General features: G+C 34.0%; 1 protein-coding gene across 1 annotated transcript in view; it reads right to left on the bottom strand.

Annotated features, from left to right (window-relative positions):
• The window catches only part of LOC129228394 (adipolin-like), a 32,949-nt gene extending 16,560 nt beyond the window's left edge, over window positions 1-16,389 (bottom strand). Inside the window, exon 1 of the mRNA XM_054863072.1 lies at window positions 16,237-16,389. Within this exon, the coding sequence (XP_054719047.1) occupies window positions 16,237-16,389 (153 nt within the window). The remainder of the gene's footprint in view (window positions 1-16,236) is intronic.
• Between the last annotated feature and the right edge of the window lie 1,947 nt (window positions 16,390-18,336).

The following is an 18,336-nucleotide window of genomic DNA, read 5'->3' as shown; positions in this document are numbered from 1 at the left end:
ACTGAAGTGACATTTTTGCTTTAGGACTCACCCTTCTTCCAAAGTAGCTGTTTTTATGGTCTTACGGTCAAAACCGGTCTTTTTTTTATTTATTGTAAACGGTCCTTTTTTTTTTTTAAAGTCACTATTTGTTAAAATGTAACAAATTATGAAATAAGTAGAATTGGATCAAATTTTCTCTTCAGTAGACTCTTAGATATCTCTTGAAAACATTGACAATTGTAAGGTTCTATCATCAAAATGTTTGTAGAAAAAGGTTCATAAAGTTTAGCGATTGAACATTACGCGTCTATAGAGTATCGACTCCCTTTAATAAATTTTAAAGTTAATCATTTTTCTCTAAGATACTTGCATATTAACGAAACTAAGAGGTTACTTGTGTGTGAGTGCTATTACAGTCTACTTCCGTCTAGATGAAAATGCCACAAAATATGGATCAGGTCAAGCCTGGTTGTAACTTGTAAGGATAATTTAATTTGAAGTTATTTTATTTTTATTTCTGTTTTATCTATTTATGTTTACGAAATTTGAAAAATTTCCTTTTTATTGCATTTACTTGAACTCTTACTTTAATTGACTAAACATTCAGAGTTTCTGCTGAAAGCAAATGGTTTTTGTTCAAGTAAATAGTGGATTTCTCGCCAAAAGCAGAGGTGTTAGCAGGTGTCAGTGAAATTTTCTGACCAACATTTAAATATTTCTTAATTTAGGTGTCAGAAAACACAATCACAAGATAAAAGGTAAAAGGAATTTCAAAATAAATTTTTAAGTTTTCTCCTACCCTTCTCTGGTCTAGGAGTAACAAAACACTCTTTAAAAGTGAAAGAAGAGATTAAATTTAAAATTAAAATTAAAAAAAAAACTTTTTCTTTAATTTTTTGCTACAATAGTTTTGAAAAGAATCAGTCCTAATTTTTTTTTACAATATCAATCGTGATTGCTCTCCCATCCTTGAATAGCTTATATGTAAAAAATATAAATTTGAAGAAAAAAAAAGAAGCACATACTTTGGACACTATTATTAAACTGTTTGAAAGAGATAATTTCGATTCCTGTTCAGAATGCTAGAAGAGATGGTCATTTCAACATGTAAGCATTGTCATCGTCAGATAAAAACAGTTGTGGGGGGGGGGGCATCATTTTCAAGATGCTTATATACTGTCGGCAATATGTATTTAGGGTGGTCCTTATTTTTGAAATTGTAGATATTTTGCGTGACGCCCCCTCAATTTGTTCCAATATATAAATAAATGATCCTTGCAAAATTTTAAGTCAATCCATAAATATTAACCCGTGCCCTAGTACCCCCTTTTTTAAGTTTCGATAAAAATATTTCGGATTTTCTCATTTTTATGTAAAAATATTCTTACGTTTTATATTTAAAGTGATTTTGAACCTCAATAGATGCTGCTACCTCCAGACCGACCGTTCTCTCACTTTCATTCTGTAAAATTTTACATGTTACAGAGGGTACATGTACACCATACCGCTTTTCTGCGCTCGTTCCAAACCAAGCGGCAGGGGAACATTTCTTTCCACCACGATGGTTACAAGGGATTCTAAAGGCCATTAATGAATAGCCAAGGTCTTTAATGAATGATCTTTGACAACAGCAAATTTCCTCCTCCGGGTTTTGGGGGTGCTGATTTACAAAATTTCCTGTGTATGTAATAGGTGTGGCAAATAGGGTCGCTAGGATTCAATGCTGGAACTATAAGTAATGGCAATTTTATTTTAATTCGCTGTTCTTTAGTTATAAATATGCTTAAATGTTTATGCAATTTTTAATTTTAAAAATAAAAATTTCGAAAAATAATCGATTACTCTAACATAAAAATATACTGTATTTTCCATATCTTAAATATTAAATATAAATTGCAAAAAATTCCAGATCGCTTTAAATTACTTTTCTTCTATTTCAGTACATAATCCTTTATTATCATCAAATTCTTCCTGCGATTCACAAGATTTAGAAATCGAATTGGGGATCTATAGTAACCTGTTGAACCTTTTTTCTACATCTGGTTTACCATAACGCAAAAAACCTTGACAACTATTTATATCTGCTTGCCTTTCATCAAGACAAATGCCATATTAGTGTTAGGGATAAAGGTGCTGTTCATTTATTAACAGCCTATGTAAATGTAGTAAATTTAAATCCAAATGACCTTGTGACCAATCGTACATCCCTTAAGAGAGCAGGAGAAAATCTTCGAGAGGTAAAATCAAATTTCATGAATTTAAATTTAGATTTTGTAGTTATTCACTGGGATACAAAGCTACATCCAGATGTTCTTGGAAAAAGAACGCCGATAGGCTTTCCGCGATAGCTACAGGTCCCAATGTTTAACAGCTACTCGGAATTACTGAGATATTTCTTCAAATGTATGGTGATATCTTCGATGATTGCTCTTTATTGTTTACTGTTCAAGCTGTAGTGTTTGATACAACGGCTTGCAATACCGGCCGTATAAATTGTGCATGCAATTTTTTAGAGCAAAAACTGAACGGTGATATATTACGTTTGGATTACCATCATCATGCACTTGAAATCGTACTGCAGAGTGTGTCTTTAAAGAAGTTCTTGCTTTTCTTAGCTATGGATCCGAGATTACATTATTTAAGCGCTTCAAAATTTTGTGGGAAGATCTCCATCATTCAGAACTTATGACATTTCAATCAAGCACACATACCACTTAAATTCTAAAAGACGAATTTGATGACATGTTATTGTTCGTAAAAAGCGAAATTGAGAAAGATTACAGATAATTTTCATAACTTGTAATAATATTTCCTAGTGAAGTCCCAGAGATTTTTTTTCGGGAATCTGGAGCTTATCCCTGAGTCAGATGGATAGCAAAAGGAATTTATTGTTTGAAAATTTATATATTTCGGAGGTTATTTAAACTGACATTAAATGAAGAGAAAGCCTTTAAATGCTGTTTTACAGTTAAATGCTGTATGAAGATATGGTTTTTCGTTGCAACACAATCGAGGCTCCTTTAAGTAATATAATGTGTCTGAAAAAAAAAAGCAGCGTGCAAAATGATGACAAACATGCAGCAGAAGCAGTGATTAGAAAATTCATGGTATTTAGGAGATGAACTAGTAGCTGTGTCCGTATTGGATGAAGGAACTAACTTTGAAGGTAGGAAAAGACTACTCCAAAAAATGCTTGCTGATAAGGAAGATGTATCTGATGACTATATAAAAAATTTCATATAACAGTAGATGATTTGGAATACTTTCTTAGTAAAGATCTTCCTATTTATAGAATCAATTGCAAGTCAATAAAACTGTTTGATAAGTTACAAATACCAAAAGATTTTTTCCTATTTAATCCTGATTCATAACAAAATGAAGGAAGCTACTTAAAGGGAAGAGAGATTGTTAAAAAATTGAAAGTAGCGAATGATACAACTGAAAAAAGAACAAAAATTAATCGAAGAATTTCACAACCAATTTACCAAATTTGAGTCACAAAAGCAGTTTATTTTACAGACAATCCAAGACTATCGGGAAAAAATACACACGATTGAGATACATTGTGAAAAGCATACGATTAAGGTAAAGTTTCTAAAGAATTATTTCATTCTCATTCAACGTAAAATCTTTAGATGATGCAAAATAATTAAAAAGATTAATTTTAGTGCTACCTCACTGTAAAAATATTTTGAAAACCTAGGAGAAACGATGTACTGGGTCTGAAGTAAGACCTCGAAGATTTGTGGGAAAATTCTCAAAAGTGTTCAAGTTCAACGTCCTAGGGCACGTGTTATTATTGATCGATCGAGTTCAAAATTTTCACACGTTACTTTTTATTATAGTGTCACAAAACTAAGGTGCGTCACTTCTTGAATTCCGAAAAAAAAAATAAATAAAATCCCATATAAAAAAAAATAATAATAATAATAATAAAATCAGGCAACATTTTAGCAAGATCTAACAGGGATTTAGAGGTAGCTTAACGATTCAACGATGGGGGAGCTTTTTATGCACGTATTTATGTATGCAACTAATGAGAATTTAATTAAATGATAACATTATAAAAAATACATTTTTTATTACTTCAGTTTCTCTTTTTAAATCATATAAGGCGTTACTAGACTATGTAAAACAATAAATCTTAATATATAAAAATCAATGTCCTGAGATGACATATATATATCAACGCACAGCCAATTCGCAACTCCAGAGCTCGAATACGCTACCTTGTGGATATTTACAAAACTGCCGAAAAAACTAAAACATTGAGTTCCACGTGTTTATTTTGGGCAAAACAAACAGTTTGTTATGTGTATTTTTTTTTATTTGCGTAATTCTTCATTTGGAATCGTCATCCGCAACAGCGTAACATCAAAAATATCTGATATAAACTGTGAGTACACATTTTATTTATCTTGTTCTGAGTGAATTTGAATAAATATTAGTTTTTCAATTCGATGAAAAATTACTCTTTTCCTTAACCTAATTCCACATAAATAATTTAAATAACCTTTGTTACTACAGCATCCAACTGAAATGGACAGTATGCGAATAAATTTTCTTGAAAATATTTATCGCAGAACAGATTGAAAAAGAACGTTAAGAATTTGAACAATAAAAAATAAAAGTTTGGAATTTTTATCGCTAAAATATCGCGCCAACTTAACTTTATTACTCTGCAAAAGCTGTCATTATCGGTGGAAAAGTTTCTCCAAAAATCTGTTTATAGGGTTATGGTTTTAAAATTGTGTGAAAGAATAATGTATCTTGACAAGATTTCGCATATCAGTTAAATCATTTCCATGACGAATGAATTAAATGCATGATGATTTCTTTTGATATCCAATCATATAGTCATAGAAATAAATTATCTAGTGTTAAATGTTACTCTTGACAGTCTGTCACGTATGTGCACTATGTGACAAAAATGTCAACAAATGCCGGAAATGTCACAAAAATGTCAACAAATGCCGGAAATGTCACGAAACTGGAGACATAAAATGTACTAATGTATAGAAAAAAACGGTACAAAATGAAAATGCTTTCGAAGCGAACCAAAAATTTATGAATTCCGAATTCAACATCGTGAAAATGGCTGCTTCAGAATAACTTACTGTGCGTTCTGCATTAATTGTTTACTTTCGTAATACTTTTTGATTTCTAATCTCTTTCTACATGGGTCAGAATAACCAAAAGACTTTGAAAAATCTTTTCAAATGAATAAAGAACAAAAAATCATGCATGCGAATAAAAATTTCTCTCATTTCCTAAGTTATGAAGCAATTTATACGTTACAGCATGCGTTTGTTTTAGTTTTTTCATCCGCCATTAGACAGTGACTGCAGCGCCCCCTATAGTTTGTTGGAATTGCGAATACTGCTGAAGCCTCGAACTTGAAAATCGGCAGGCATGTCCACATGATTACGAAAGTATCCACTAAGAAAGGATTTTTTGAAATATCAATTAGTTCAGGAGAAATTAATTAAAACCCCTTAATTTCTGTGAAATTAAAACCTGTCATTGAATTTTAAATCCCTTATTTTCAGAGGCTTTCCTCCATTCAAATCATTATTCAGTACTTCATCTCAACTTTTGGACAATAGCGAATTTTAAATTTGATATTCGGAACTCCAGCGCTCGAATACGCTACCTTGCGGTGATTTATAAAACTGCGTCTGCACCTAAAACATTGCCACGTTGCGCATCACGTGTGTCTGTTGACGTAAACACAGGCAGTTTGTTCTGAGTATTTATTAACGCAATCGATGTGTCTTAGTTTGCTTTCAGCTACAGAAATTAATTCGTCCCTTAGTAGTATTCTCGAGCTTCTCAAAATAATGTTAGTTTTTCTTATTTCTTTCAAAAAAGTATTAAATGGTGGAAGCGTAAACAAGAAAAGTCTGGATTAACAAAATTGGATAACGTAATACCAGGTAAAATTTTTTATTGTTTTGTATGAATTTGTAAGAATATGAGTTTTTTTTAATCTTAAATTAATTTAACTAATCATATTTTACAGCAGCATTTAGTTGGAATGGACAGTATGCAAAATATTTTCTTGAATTTATTATCGTAGAACAAAATGAAAAATGTTTAACCGAGAAAGAATTTACTTTATTCCTTTTATTCTCAGCTGAAAGGTTTCGCCAAATTTGTTTAGGGTTATAGTAGTTTTAGTATTGTGCAAGCAAAGTAGCCTTGGCGAGTTTTCGCATTTTTAGTTAAACCATTTTTAATTTTTATCATGAGTGGAATAAAATGATAGTAAGATTACAGAATTCGATAAGCAAAAAGAAATAATGGTCAATCAACTGAAAAGAAAACTACCACCATATATAAACTGTGAGTACACATTTTATTTATTTTGTTCTGAGTGAATTTGAATCAGTTTTTCAATTCGATGGAAAAAAAAACGAACTTAACAACATTGACTGGACACTTTTCCTTAACCTAATTCCACATAAATGATTTAAATAACCTTTGTTACTACAGTATCCTACTGAAATAGACAGTATGCAAATAAATTTTCTTGAAAATATTTATCGCAGAACAGATTGAAAAATCCAGAAAGAACGTTAAGAATTTGAACAATAAAAAATAAAAGTTCGCCAAAAATCTGTTTATAGGCTTATGGTTTTAAAATTATGTGAAAGAATAATGTATCTTGACAAGATTTCGCATATCAGGTAAATCATTTCCATGACGAATGAATTAAATGCATGATTTCTTTGGATATCCAATCATATAGTCATAGAAATAAATTATCTAGTGTTAAACGTTACTCTTGACAGTCTGCCACGTATGTGCACTATGTGACAAAAATGTCAACAAATGCCGGAAATGTCACGAAACTGAACTTAATATGTACTAATGTATAGAAAAAACTTTACAAAATAAAAATGCCGTTCGAAGCGAACCAAAAATTTATGAATTCCGAATTCAACATCGTGAAAATGGCTGCTTCAGAACAACTTACTGTGTGTTCTGCATTAATTGTTTACTTTCGTAATACTTTTTGGTTTCTAATCTCTTTCTATATGGGTCAGAATAACCAAAAGACTTTGAAAAATCTTTTCAAATGAATAAAGCGAAAAAATCATACATACGAACAAAAATCACAACACTTTTAGCATTTTCTTCGTTACCACATGCGTTTGTTTTAGTTTTCAATTCCGCCATTAGACAGTGACTGCAGTGCCCCCTATAGTTCGTTGGAGTTGCGAATTGTTTTGTTTCTCACGTGATTCTTTGAGGCTTTTCTCGATTAAAATTATAATGTTTCTGTCTTTTGCTTTCATTTTTTCAAAACTAAAACAAGAAACGAAATTTTTAAGAAAATCATCACAGGCGGACTATCTTTTTGAATTTAGAAGAGTGCAGTTTCCTGTAAAAGTTTGCTTTGCAATAACCGTTAATAAGTCACAAGGACAGACATTAAAAGTAGCAGGGATCGATTTAAGAGAAAACTTTTTTTCCACACACGGCCAATTTTATGTAGCTTGCTCCTAAGTCAGTTCATCAAGCAGCTTAATAATTTTAGCACCAGAAAAATAAAACTAAAAATGTTGTATGCAAAGAAGTTCTTGCTTAAACATAGGTATAACAATAAAATGTGGATGGCCTGTGTTTGCAAAGATAATCAATACTTTAAAAGGATCGTTAATAACAGTTAAAGATCGGTTAAGGACAAGGGCATATATATAAAGAGTCCAGGGGGCTTGGGATCCTTCCAAAATTAGAAAAAATTATAGATAATGTGTAATTATTGTACGAGATTTTCGAAACTAGATGCACCAAGCACTGTTAACCTCTCCTAATTCCATTACCCGAGCAATGCCGGGTACGGGAATGCTAGTCTGTATATATAAAGTAGCTTGTCCTGACTGATAATCAACGCGCAGCAAAAACTACCGAGACTAGAAAGCTGAAATTTGGAACATATGTTAATTTTATAACGTAAGCGCGTGCTAAGAAAGGATTTTTGGAAATTTCAATTTTAAGGGGGTGAAACGGGATGTGGAGCGTTCTGCACTCATATGCAAAATTCTCAAGAAAGGGCTCGAGTTCAGGGTCGAACCAGGTATTAAAAAATTGGAAATTTTACGAGGGTTACGAATATTCTAGCCTCACCTACGTAGGATGCTAATTAACGGAGATATTAGTTAAAAACTCAATTTTATGTCTACTTGAACATGTCTTATGTCCAAAGAAACGTTTGATTTGTTTTTAACCAAATGAAATACGACTTTTTCTTCTTCTTTTTCTGACGACGATTTTCGAATGTCCCACGGGATTTTTTTTTTTTTTTTTCGTTAAATGGGATGGCTAATCAATCGGAGTTTGCTTCGCTCGCTAAGAGCTGAGTTAAGGTAGCGGGGTCGCTTGCCGAGTTTGGCGACATGCAGTAGAGTTGCAGAATTATTTTACTTTGAAAGATACTATTTGTAGTCTTTTTTGGTTTTTTGTTGAAACATTTCAAATTGTAGATAAAAACTGCTTCATTCGCTAAAGGGTAGGTTTATGGTACCGTGGAACCTTGGCACGTTAAGCGATGAACTATACAGTTGGACGATTATTTTGAGTCTTAAAGCTTCTGTAAATCTTTTAAAATTTTTTTGCGAATAGTTATAAATTTCAAAGAGACTTTAAAAGGTTTTTATGAAAAATGATTATTTTACATAGGGGGGGGGGGAAGGAGAGGGGCGTGGATTTTTTTACTCGACGGGATTTCTTTAAATTCTTAGCACGAGCATCGCCGGGCGGGTACCGCTAGTAGAACAATAAAAAAATTCCATTTTGTGTTGCAATCGTGGAATGTATTCACTACTGCTAATAAAATTTTCTAAATATATTTTTTTAACTTTAGTTTTCATAAACTATGGCTATTTTAGATGGCATTTTAAGGTTTTTTTTTTCAATTATTAAGGTTAGATTGAGTTCTTATTGGTTTCAGATAATATATTATTAGATTAGCATTAAAGCTTACATAATTGTTCGAAAAATATAGCAAATTCAATAAATTATAATTGTGATAGAAAACTGATCCATAATCCTACTGAAAAAGAGAAACTTGATCATTCACCAAGCTGCTGGGAAAGGAATTTCTTAATTTTAGACAGTTCCTACAGAAAAAGGTCGGGCTGAAGCTATTAAAGACTGGCAATGTGGATATGGCAGTATGTGTGCAATCTGCTTTGATAACACCAGCCCAAACACGTGTCTCAATTTGCTAAATAAATAAACTTCTACCAACCATGTTGCAACATAAAATCATGGACCAGATAATTAGTTCAGTCTTTGAAAAATGCATGCGAATTACATCCTCTCCCGAAGATTGCGCTGTTTAAACGTTTTTAAGAATGGGATTCATTGGGATAGTGAACCAAGAACTTCATTGAAGCTTATTGCAAAGCTATTAGAAAGTATAAGGATAAAGACAATCAACTATACAAACAGGCAGGGGCGCCCATATAGGGGGACAAGTGGAGGGTCAAGCTCTCCCTTAGAAATTAGAACTCTCTTGCTTTCGGCACTCTTTTCTTTGACAAAATGTAAAAACATTTATTTTGCAGCCATTAATGTATATAAGTTATTAAAAGTGAAAAATTATATTAACTCTAATCTGTTCTAAAATCGGTTTCAATGGGGAAAATGAAAATATGCTGTTGAACCAAGGGAAAAATGTCTGAGCCCCCCCCCCCCCCCCTTAAAGTTTTGCATATGGGCGCCTAGTCCTAGATTAAAACAAACCAAAGATAATGGAAGGGTTGTAATGAATTTCTTGAACTCATGATTATCTTTTGATTCGCTGGTCTAGCAAGGCGAGATATAGTTATGTCTGCTGGATATCTTAAGCCATATTTTTTCTCAAGATTTGGACATCCGAAGCTCAATTTAAATGATTTTCAAAAGAAGAAGGACTAAGTTAAATGCAAATTTTCATAAATTGTATAGATTTGAAAGATTAGGTGTTTGCAGTGCAAGCTTTCAGGGTTTCTTAACTCATCAGTTTCTGAGATCAATGCTTGAATAGTCATCAACAATTTAGCATTTCAGAATCAAAATCAAAAGTAAATTTTCTAAATTATATTCAATATTGATTAGGATTTGTTTGTTTAGCTTCATTAGACAGCTGTCTGTATGTTAATCAAAAGACTGATGGTGTTGGTGAATGCTATATAAAATAAAGTTCCTGCTACAGTAGAAAAATACAATTAAAAAAATCAGTATTGAACTAAACTGAATTTAAAACAAAATCTTAGAAGATTTTGTTGCAGATGGGTCAATGATATTATGTCAATTAATAAATTGCTCGTATGTAAGACAGTGAGTCAACCCGTGATGAAAACCAATAGCAACTCCTATTACAAGCTATTGAAAAAGTCAAAGCATCCTGCTAGCAGAGATAAAAGATTTAGCTTTTGCAAAGACAAAACATTTTACATTTCAAATAAGCAGTCGATGTACACAACAATATTTCAGAACCTTTGATAATTTCAAACACGTTTGTTGCGTAATCGTTGTCGCTGGAACTAAACTTAGAGGTCTTTGAGCTACCTCTAATTATTTTAGTACATTGTTCAAATTTTTCATGTGTTACTTTTATGGTAAATGGAACCAAATAAAAAGGAGAGACAGGAAAAAAAAATCAGATTCCCCCCCCCCCCCCCCCCCACAGCTTTTAAACTCAACCCTAATACGCACGCCGACACACCTTTTCCAAAGATGTTCAAAATGAATTCAGAGCATATTATTACGGATCGTTTGATAATTGAAAGTTTTCGCGAATCCAATATTTTCTTCTACATATCAAAGGTACAAAAGCAAGAAGATAATTCAAAACCAAAATATGAATGTAGAAAATGCCTTCAGTCATTTTTTTTCACATTAAAAAGGGAGTTCCTTGTAAACCTGAAACGCGTGTCTGTAGCTTTTTCCGTTGTTCTGCATTTTTACATTGCTTTTGAGCTTTTTTACATGTGATTAATGTCACTATATATTTAAGGAATTTTTAATGAATAACCTGTGTTAAAACCATAGGCGTCACCGCGGTCTAATTATTGGGGACAACGACTGAAATCTTATTTGGGCTTCTCAAATTGTATCGTACAGTCGTCGTTTGTGTAATCAGGGGTCAGTGGGGTTGTTTCCATTAGTCAAAAGTACTACTTATAGTCACTGAAATTGATAGAATACGTAAAAAAAAAATAATTATAACATGGAGCATGGAGCCAAAAAAAAAAAAAAAATAATATCCCTAACAGTTATTTTTTAATTAATTTCTTTAAATGTCCGATTTTGTAAAAAAAGGTATAGTCTTTATGACGTCACAAGTAATGTTCTTTGGCGCGCTAAACGTTAATGCTTTGCTGTCAACCGCGTTGGCAGAACGTGGTATTTTGCGTTTTGCGCTAAAGGCATCAGTGAATGACATTTAATGACTTGTGGTGTCATGTGCAGAAACTTAAAAAATGAATTTCAATCTGCGCACCGATTAAAATAATTATTAAAAAATATTAAACCTTGTCCATTTATTTAAAAAATGGTTAAATCCTATGTTTTTAAGCATGCTCATTTAGAAAAAAAAAATACTTTTAAAATTTCGAAAGCAACTTCATTGCTTCCCCCTGGTTTTTAGAAACACAATGTAATACATTTGTGTATGTACATGAAATACACCGCCAGCTCAGTCATTCCAGCCGAGGACTGCAGTTTCGTGCTTATTAGCTCTCACCAGCCCAGCATAGGAAGTGACGGAGCTGGAGGTGGAAAACCTCTTTAGTCCTCGGCTGGAATGACTGAGCGGGCGGTGTATTTCCTGTATTTCTACCTTAGCCCTGGCTGTAGGGCAGTAACTTACTGACATCTGTGCATGCATTTTGTTTCTTTTTGCGAATAAAACGCATCGAGTACGTATACCCTTTGCAGGGTCGTAGCCAGCATAAATGTTCAGGGTAGGCCGAAAAAGTTTCTAGACAGGCAAAAAATTAATAATTAACTTAAAATTTCGTAAATATAAATAATAAGGGTTTGCTAGTTTCGAATAAATCTTTGCGAATTATATAACTAAAATAACCTTAACTTTTTCAATCCCCTTTTAAATGCAGAGAGAGAGAGAAAAAGTGGATTTCATCTTCTGCACTATGACAGAGTCAATGTACTAAGCTTTAGCAATATAAATCCAATCGTAGGTATATTTATTATTCACTCTGAAATAAGGTGTTCAGGGTTTCTCTCCCGGAATTTTTTTGAGTTTGTAGTCTCAAAAATTCATTTTAGTTGATTTTTGGTTATGTTAAAGAGATAGGAGGTTCAAGGGCACTTTTTTCTCTCCCCGTCAATATTTAGAAGTAGAACCCATAAAAGGGCATTTGTTATTTCCGATTATGTTAGGGAGAGCTCGACGGTTCTCCTCCGGAAATATTTCGAGATTGTAGCTCTGAAACAATTTTCGACGCAGATCCGAAAGACCTTCCCTGGAAGTTTTTCGAATTTGTAGTCTTAAAACACAGATTAAACACAAGGAAGAACGCGAATTACAAAAAAGTTGTTACTTTTTTAGTCTACTAAATTCAAAATTTGACTTTTTACCTTCCCTCAGAACTGTTACGCAACCTAAAAATGTCTGCTTCACAACTGCAACTAATGATTCAGTTTGTGTGACAAGAAAAGCTGAAATCTAAGTCAGTGATTCCCATTCTTTTTGAGCCCCATCGCCGCTCACAGAGGGTGACCTACCCCCTTCCCCTTCTTCCTTGAGAGAGAGAGAGAGAGAGAGAGAGAGAGAGAAAAAAAGAAGTTGGCTCTTGCGAACATTGATATTGAAAACAAATGCCTAATTTTAATCGCCTTTCAAGAATTTGTCTTCCTTTTTAGAAGTCAAATAACCCTTTGGGGTGGCTGCCAAAAGTTTGGGAAACACTGATCTGAAACACTTTTTTAAAAAAAATTAGCATTTGAGCTGACGGGGAAATTTTCTCTATAAATTAAAGAAACAGTGGGGTCGAGGAAATTGTGAAATTCCGTTATTGACGGGTCTGTCTCCAGGGCACCTCATAGCACCTACATTAGTGTGGGCCCAAAAAATCGATTTTTGATTTTTTTTCCCCGCAGCATCCCGTAAAATTTGCCAATGGCCTAGAAAATATGTGTGATTTGCAAAGTTTCAGTTTAATCCGATAATTAACACGTGCCTCACAGAGGCTTAGTTACGAAAAACAGCGATTTGTAGCAAAAAATCGAAGTTTTTCCTCTTTAAAACCAAAACTATTCATCTTAAAACTTCGTTCTGGTTTAACTTTGTAGGAAATGTTATACTCGTGATAAACTACTTAATCCTTTTTTTTTTAAACCAAAATGTACAGAATGATAATTGGCATTTTTCAGGTCAAGTCATAGAAGATATCAACAGTAAAGAATTTCCATGCAAAGACCTAAAAGTATTACAATATTCAATTACATTCATTTGCTCTTTGTTGATTTTATTTTATCCATTAAAAAGGTTTTATTTGGAGGTATTTTAAAAATTAAATGCATCAAATTGCTGATTTAAAATAAAGGAACTAAGCAGTTTAAATAGAAAGCAAAGAGTTAAAATTACAAAAAAAAAAAAAGAAAAGAAAAAAAATTTGAATTTTGACATCTTGAATTCAAATTATGTTTTTCGCTATCACGAGTGTGTGTATGTAGGCGTGTGTGTTTGTGTGTGGGGGTAAGTGTGTTTGTGTGTATGGGGTATGTGTATGTTTGTGTAGGAATGTGTGTTTGTGTGTATGCGTATGTGTATGTGTGTGTAGGCATGTGTGTTTTTGTGTAGGCGGTATGTGTATGTGTGTGTACGTATGGGTGTTTGTGTCTGTGTGCAGGCATGAATGTGTGGGTAGTTGTGTGTATGTGTGGGTATGTGTATGTGTTTGTGTGTATGTGTGTGCGTAGTTGTGTATGTATGCGCGTGTGTGTAGGCCATGGATGCAATCTGGAGACGGTTTTTGTTGTAGGAGCAGTATCGTGAGGACCCGGTCGACGGTGATGGTGCGGAGGGTGGCGGTGGGAAAATAAAATGACAGGACGCCAAAAACAGTCAAATGAAAGCAATAAGCAATCGTGATTGCTCAAAAAAAAAAAAAAAAAACGAATGCATTTTATGACTTACATTGTTGAGTTATACATAATTATGCTATTACTCTTCACAAACAAATTAAAGTGATAATGGCTTGGTTATGGTAGATATTGATGAATGTGGAAAAATGTGTCTGCATTCAGAAATAACTTGTAATAAAAACTAGTTGATCTTCGTCTTTCGCCAAAACGGTATTAAAATCTTGAATTAGTTTTACACCTCTTTCAACTGCGCTATTGACAATCCTTAAACTGTTTACTATCTTTTTAGCTTTAATTTAATATTGGTTTTTACACTATTCATCAGGATCAGTATTTAAAAAATTTGTATCGATTTCATATCTCTTTAAAAATTGAATCTCTTGAAAAGTTTGAGGAGAAACGAAATAATCTACTTTTTAGTCCAATACAGTGGTGCAGTGAAGGGGGGAGGGGAGGGGGTTTTAACATAAATGCGTATTTTTATACTGTTGTTTAAACACATAAAAGGACTATTTGGATCAAGAAACCGCCTCTCGAAGGTATTTTTGATCTAAAAGGCAACCCCAGAAGGTATGTTTGATCAAAAAAAAAAAAAAAAAACTCCAGATGCTATTTTTAATCAAAAAATCTTCTTCAGAAGGTAGTGAGGATTTGATCAGGGGGGGGGGGTGATTTTAGCGGGTTGCCGCAGAACATTAGATGAAAAAAAGTTTTTCTCCATATATCTTGTGACCACCCTAATTGATTATGTAGGAATTCATATAAAATTTAAACGAAGCACAAGAGTTCCTATTCAAATTAAGTACTAAGCGTTTCTTATGCCAATGCCACATTTTCAAAAATTCATTTCAGTAAAATGTCATAGTGTTTTATTTTCTGAAGATTGCTGAAAAGTTTTTTCGCTTTGGTGACGCTGTGTTTTCCTGTCCGAAACAAACCAAAAAAGCTTCTTAATATAATTCCTGAGCCAAAAAAAAAAAAAAAAAAAAAACTAGGACATATTAGTATTCTTGTATTTTTTCGAACTTAATGTAATAGCCTCTGGACAGAAAAGAGGTGTAGGATGCCTGAAATTAGCACCCCCCCCCCCCCCTCAACCGTAAGTTTAATCCTTGTTACGCCCCTGTCTACGGCACAATGCAATTTTTTTCACTTCCTTTATAGTTACTACTAAAAATGGGTAGGGCAGCTTTTGTGCTCAAACGAACTTCCGACAATCAACCAACTCCCAACTAAAAGTCCATGTACCCGAAAAATGTAAACAAACGACCCTACGGGATCATTTGACAAAAGAGCAAAAATTCGGTCATGTGATGAATGACATAAGCACAATTAATTGACCGTGACAAGGCCGTTGTACTAAAAAGGTAACATGGTCTGCCAAGCTAGTTGCACCTCAGGGCATATCAGGGTTGACATTTCAAAAAGTTCTAGGGGGACGATTCCCTCCCCCCAGTGGGGAAATCTGCCTGGTGTAATTCAAAGGGCAATTCTCTTGGCACTTTATTGGAAATTCTATACATCTTTTTGGGGAAAAAGTTAAAAGTATGTGAGAAATTCATTTTTAAAAACCTGGCTCCCCCCCCCCCCCCGATCACCTAAATGTCGTCTGATGCACATCTTTCCGAAGGATGCAATATTGACAATGAGGGAAAGAAGACATAAGAGCATACTATTTGCTTCGTGACCTATTCACCTATTCTGCATCGATAGTAGTTTCATGGAATGCTGAGATGTATCTGAAGCGAGAAACCTTTTACGTACGTAATGATTCGGCATTCATTTTCAAAAAAACTTCAAGTGTGTGTTGACATATTATATTTAAGAGTCATTAAAAAGAGAACGCGTAGGCCTGAATTTTTGTACCCGTAGACACCTCAGTGAGGGGGGAACACGTCCTTAATGGACATAGCGGCCCAAGAAATTGAAAAAAAAAAAAAAAATCCAACTACTTCTAAGACTTATTAACGTTACAAATATACAACTACTGGCCTCCGCGGAGAGGCCCTACAGATTTTGTTGCAGGCAGTCCAAAATTTATAGATCTGGGCCTGAGAGAAAGCTTGGATAAGGTTAACTGCTGAGATGGTTAAAATTTGTTCATTTTCTGAGACTCCACAAAATAAATTAAACTAAAAGTTTAAAACTTACCTTTCCCAAGGTCGCTCCTGATTTTTTGAAATTCCTATCGACTGCCGGTGGGATACCCCTTATTACTGGTCTCTGAGTTCTCCTCCTGCTCTCTACCTGCAAGGTGAGAACGGCCAACAGAATTAATAAAGCAGGGAAGAAAGTATCCTTCATGACCTTCACTGGAATCATCGGAATCTTGCACAATAATCCAACCTCCTATGGCACACCAAATTTAGAACACACAGAATGAAGTTCTCGTGGAAGATTATCCCAAGTGTATCGGATAGTGACAGGATATGATTTAAGAATGCTATCACTCAGATTAGCTGTGGAACTGATCTATGTCCGCCGGTTACCTTGTGTCTATTGTTATCTTGCTCAGATTGACATCTGAGCGGAGGACCAGTTATCGATAATTGTAGCGTTTTTTAAATGCGAACCGTCTGACTTACGCAATTGAAAGTCTATTCATCAGTATCCGAGTTACATCAAGCCTTTGCCACAGAGAAGTCCTTAGATACTTCAGGAGAATTCAGTTTTACGAGAAACTACGTAAATGTTCTTGGAAACACTGAAATCTGTTCGGTTCGGTCGTTCCAAGCCCGCGGTGCCTGATGATACAAAAGCTTTGGCTATTCGTTTCAGAAAATAAAAGGAAAGAAGGAGGGGCAGAGAACGTGACCGATGCTTCCAGCAATGTTTTCTGAAGCTATTCGAAAATCTGTGTCCCTCCCTCCATGGAAGATTTTTCTGAATCGTCCCCCTGTGACTTTGGTCGAGGGTGTTTGCAGTAGGGGGTGAGCGCGAATCTGTTTTGTCAACTGGCAGTGCGGGAAAAGACATTGCAGGTGTTGGGGAGAGGAGCCTCGGGGGGTGAAGAATGAGGTGCAGCCGAGCGACATCCTAAATTATAAGAAAGGATTCCATAATGACCGCTTCGAGAAATCTTGTTCGGAGTCGTTTGGTGATGATTGGACAAATTCTGGGTAAAAGGTTGACAGCTGGTGGAAAATGCTTACATGTGGTTTAATTTTAAAGATCTTATAAACAATGGCTTTCCGAACTCTAAAAACATAGTGAACGAATTAAATTTATCGTGTATCACCATTTATGTTTGTCATTTTGTAGATACCTTGTGATGCAAGTAAGGTACTGGTTGATATAAGAAATCAGATTTAATATTGTATGTTTTTAATGTTTGATAATTTTTTCCCTATTCCAGAATAATTTCTCTCTCTCTTTTCTAAGTGTTGTTATTATTGTCTCTCTCTCTCTCTCTCTCTCTTTCTCTTTGTAAGGAGTTACTTTTAACTATTACATCATTTCTGTTGCTGGTTTTAACACAATTTTTAGGACTTTAATTAACTGCGACTAGTCATTGTTCATTGATTAACATTTAAGCATTGCCCGTTACATCGAATTTCAAGGGGCTGCAAATTCTGTTTTTTTGTAACATAAATTTCGTTGTAGTATAACTCAAGCAATCTCATGGAAATTGGGACTGAAAATTTCTAAAATTGGTGCTCAATGCTAGTTTTGAGTACTAATAAAATGTATAACTCTTGTATGCTTTAATATTTTCGGGGAGAATTTTGCCAGAAAGACTGTTTTAGAGTTTCAGTTTACAAATGTTTTCGGTCCGGTCATGCTTAAACGAATATCGTCGGTTCGGCAATTCGCTTTTTCTCATCAAATTTATCGATAACTTGGTGGTCCTTAAATATCTCCTCCCCCATAGCAAAGCTATTTCGAGTCATATTGGTTTCACACACAACAAACTAGGTCAGTGATCTCCAACCTTGAACCTGTCTCCCGAACACATTTTGTCTGGCCAGCGGAAAACTTACAAACTGGAGATTTTTTCTTTTTTTGATTATAAATTTCTTTTCGAGTTTTTTAAAGATGACTAAACCCAGAAACTGACGTCAAATCTTTATAATGTGTACCTTTAGTAAAAACAGTTGGGGAGCCCTGAATAAGTAACCCACTTATTTAAAGTTTGTTTAATTACCTTGTTCCTATCTTAATCTTTAAATTAATCTCATAAACTCATAAATATATTATTAAAAAAAATGTTAAATCTAGAATCGTTTATGTAATTTAAACAATATCAAGACA

Source organism: Uloborus diversus, chromosome 8, assembly GCF_026930045.1.
Source record: "Uloborus diversus isolate 005 chromosome 8, Udiv.v.3.1, whole genome shotgun sequence".
Taxonomy (NCBI): Eukaryota; Metazoa; Arthropoda; class Arachnida; order Araneae; family Uloboridae; genus Uloborus; species Uloborus diversus.
Note: the sequence above shows the minus strand (reverse complement) of the source record. Positions and strands in the feature narration are given on the sequence as shown.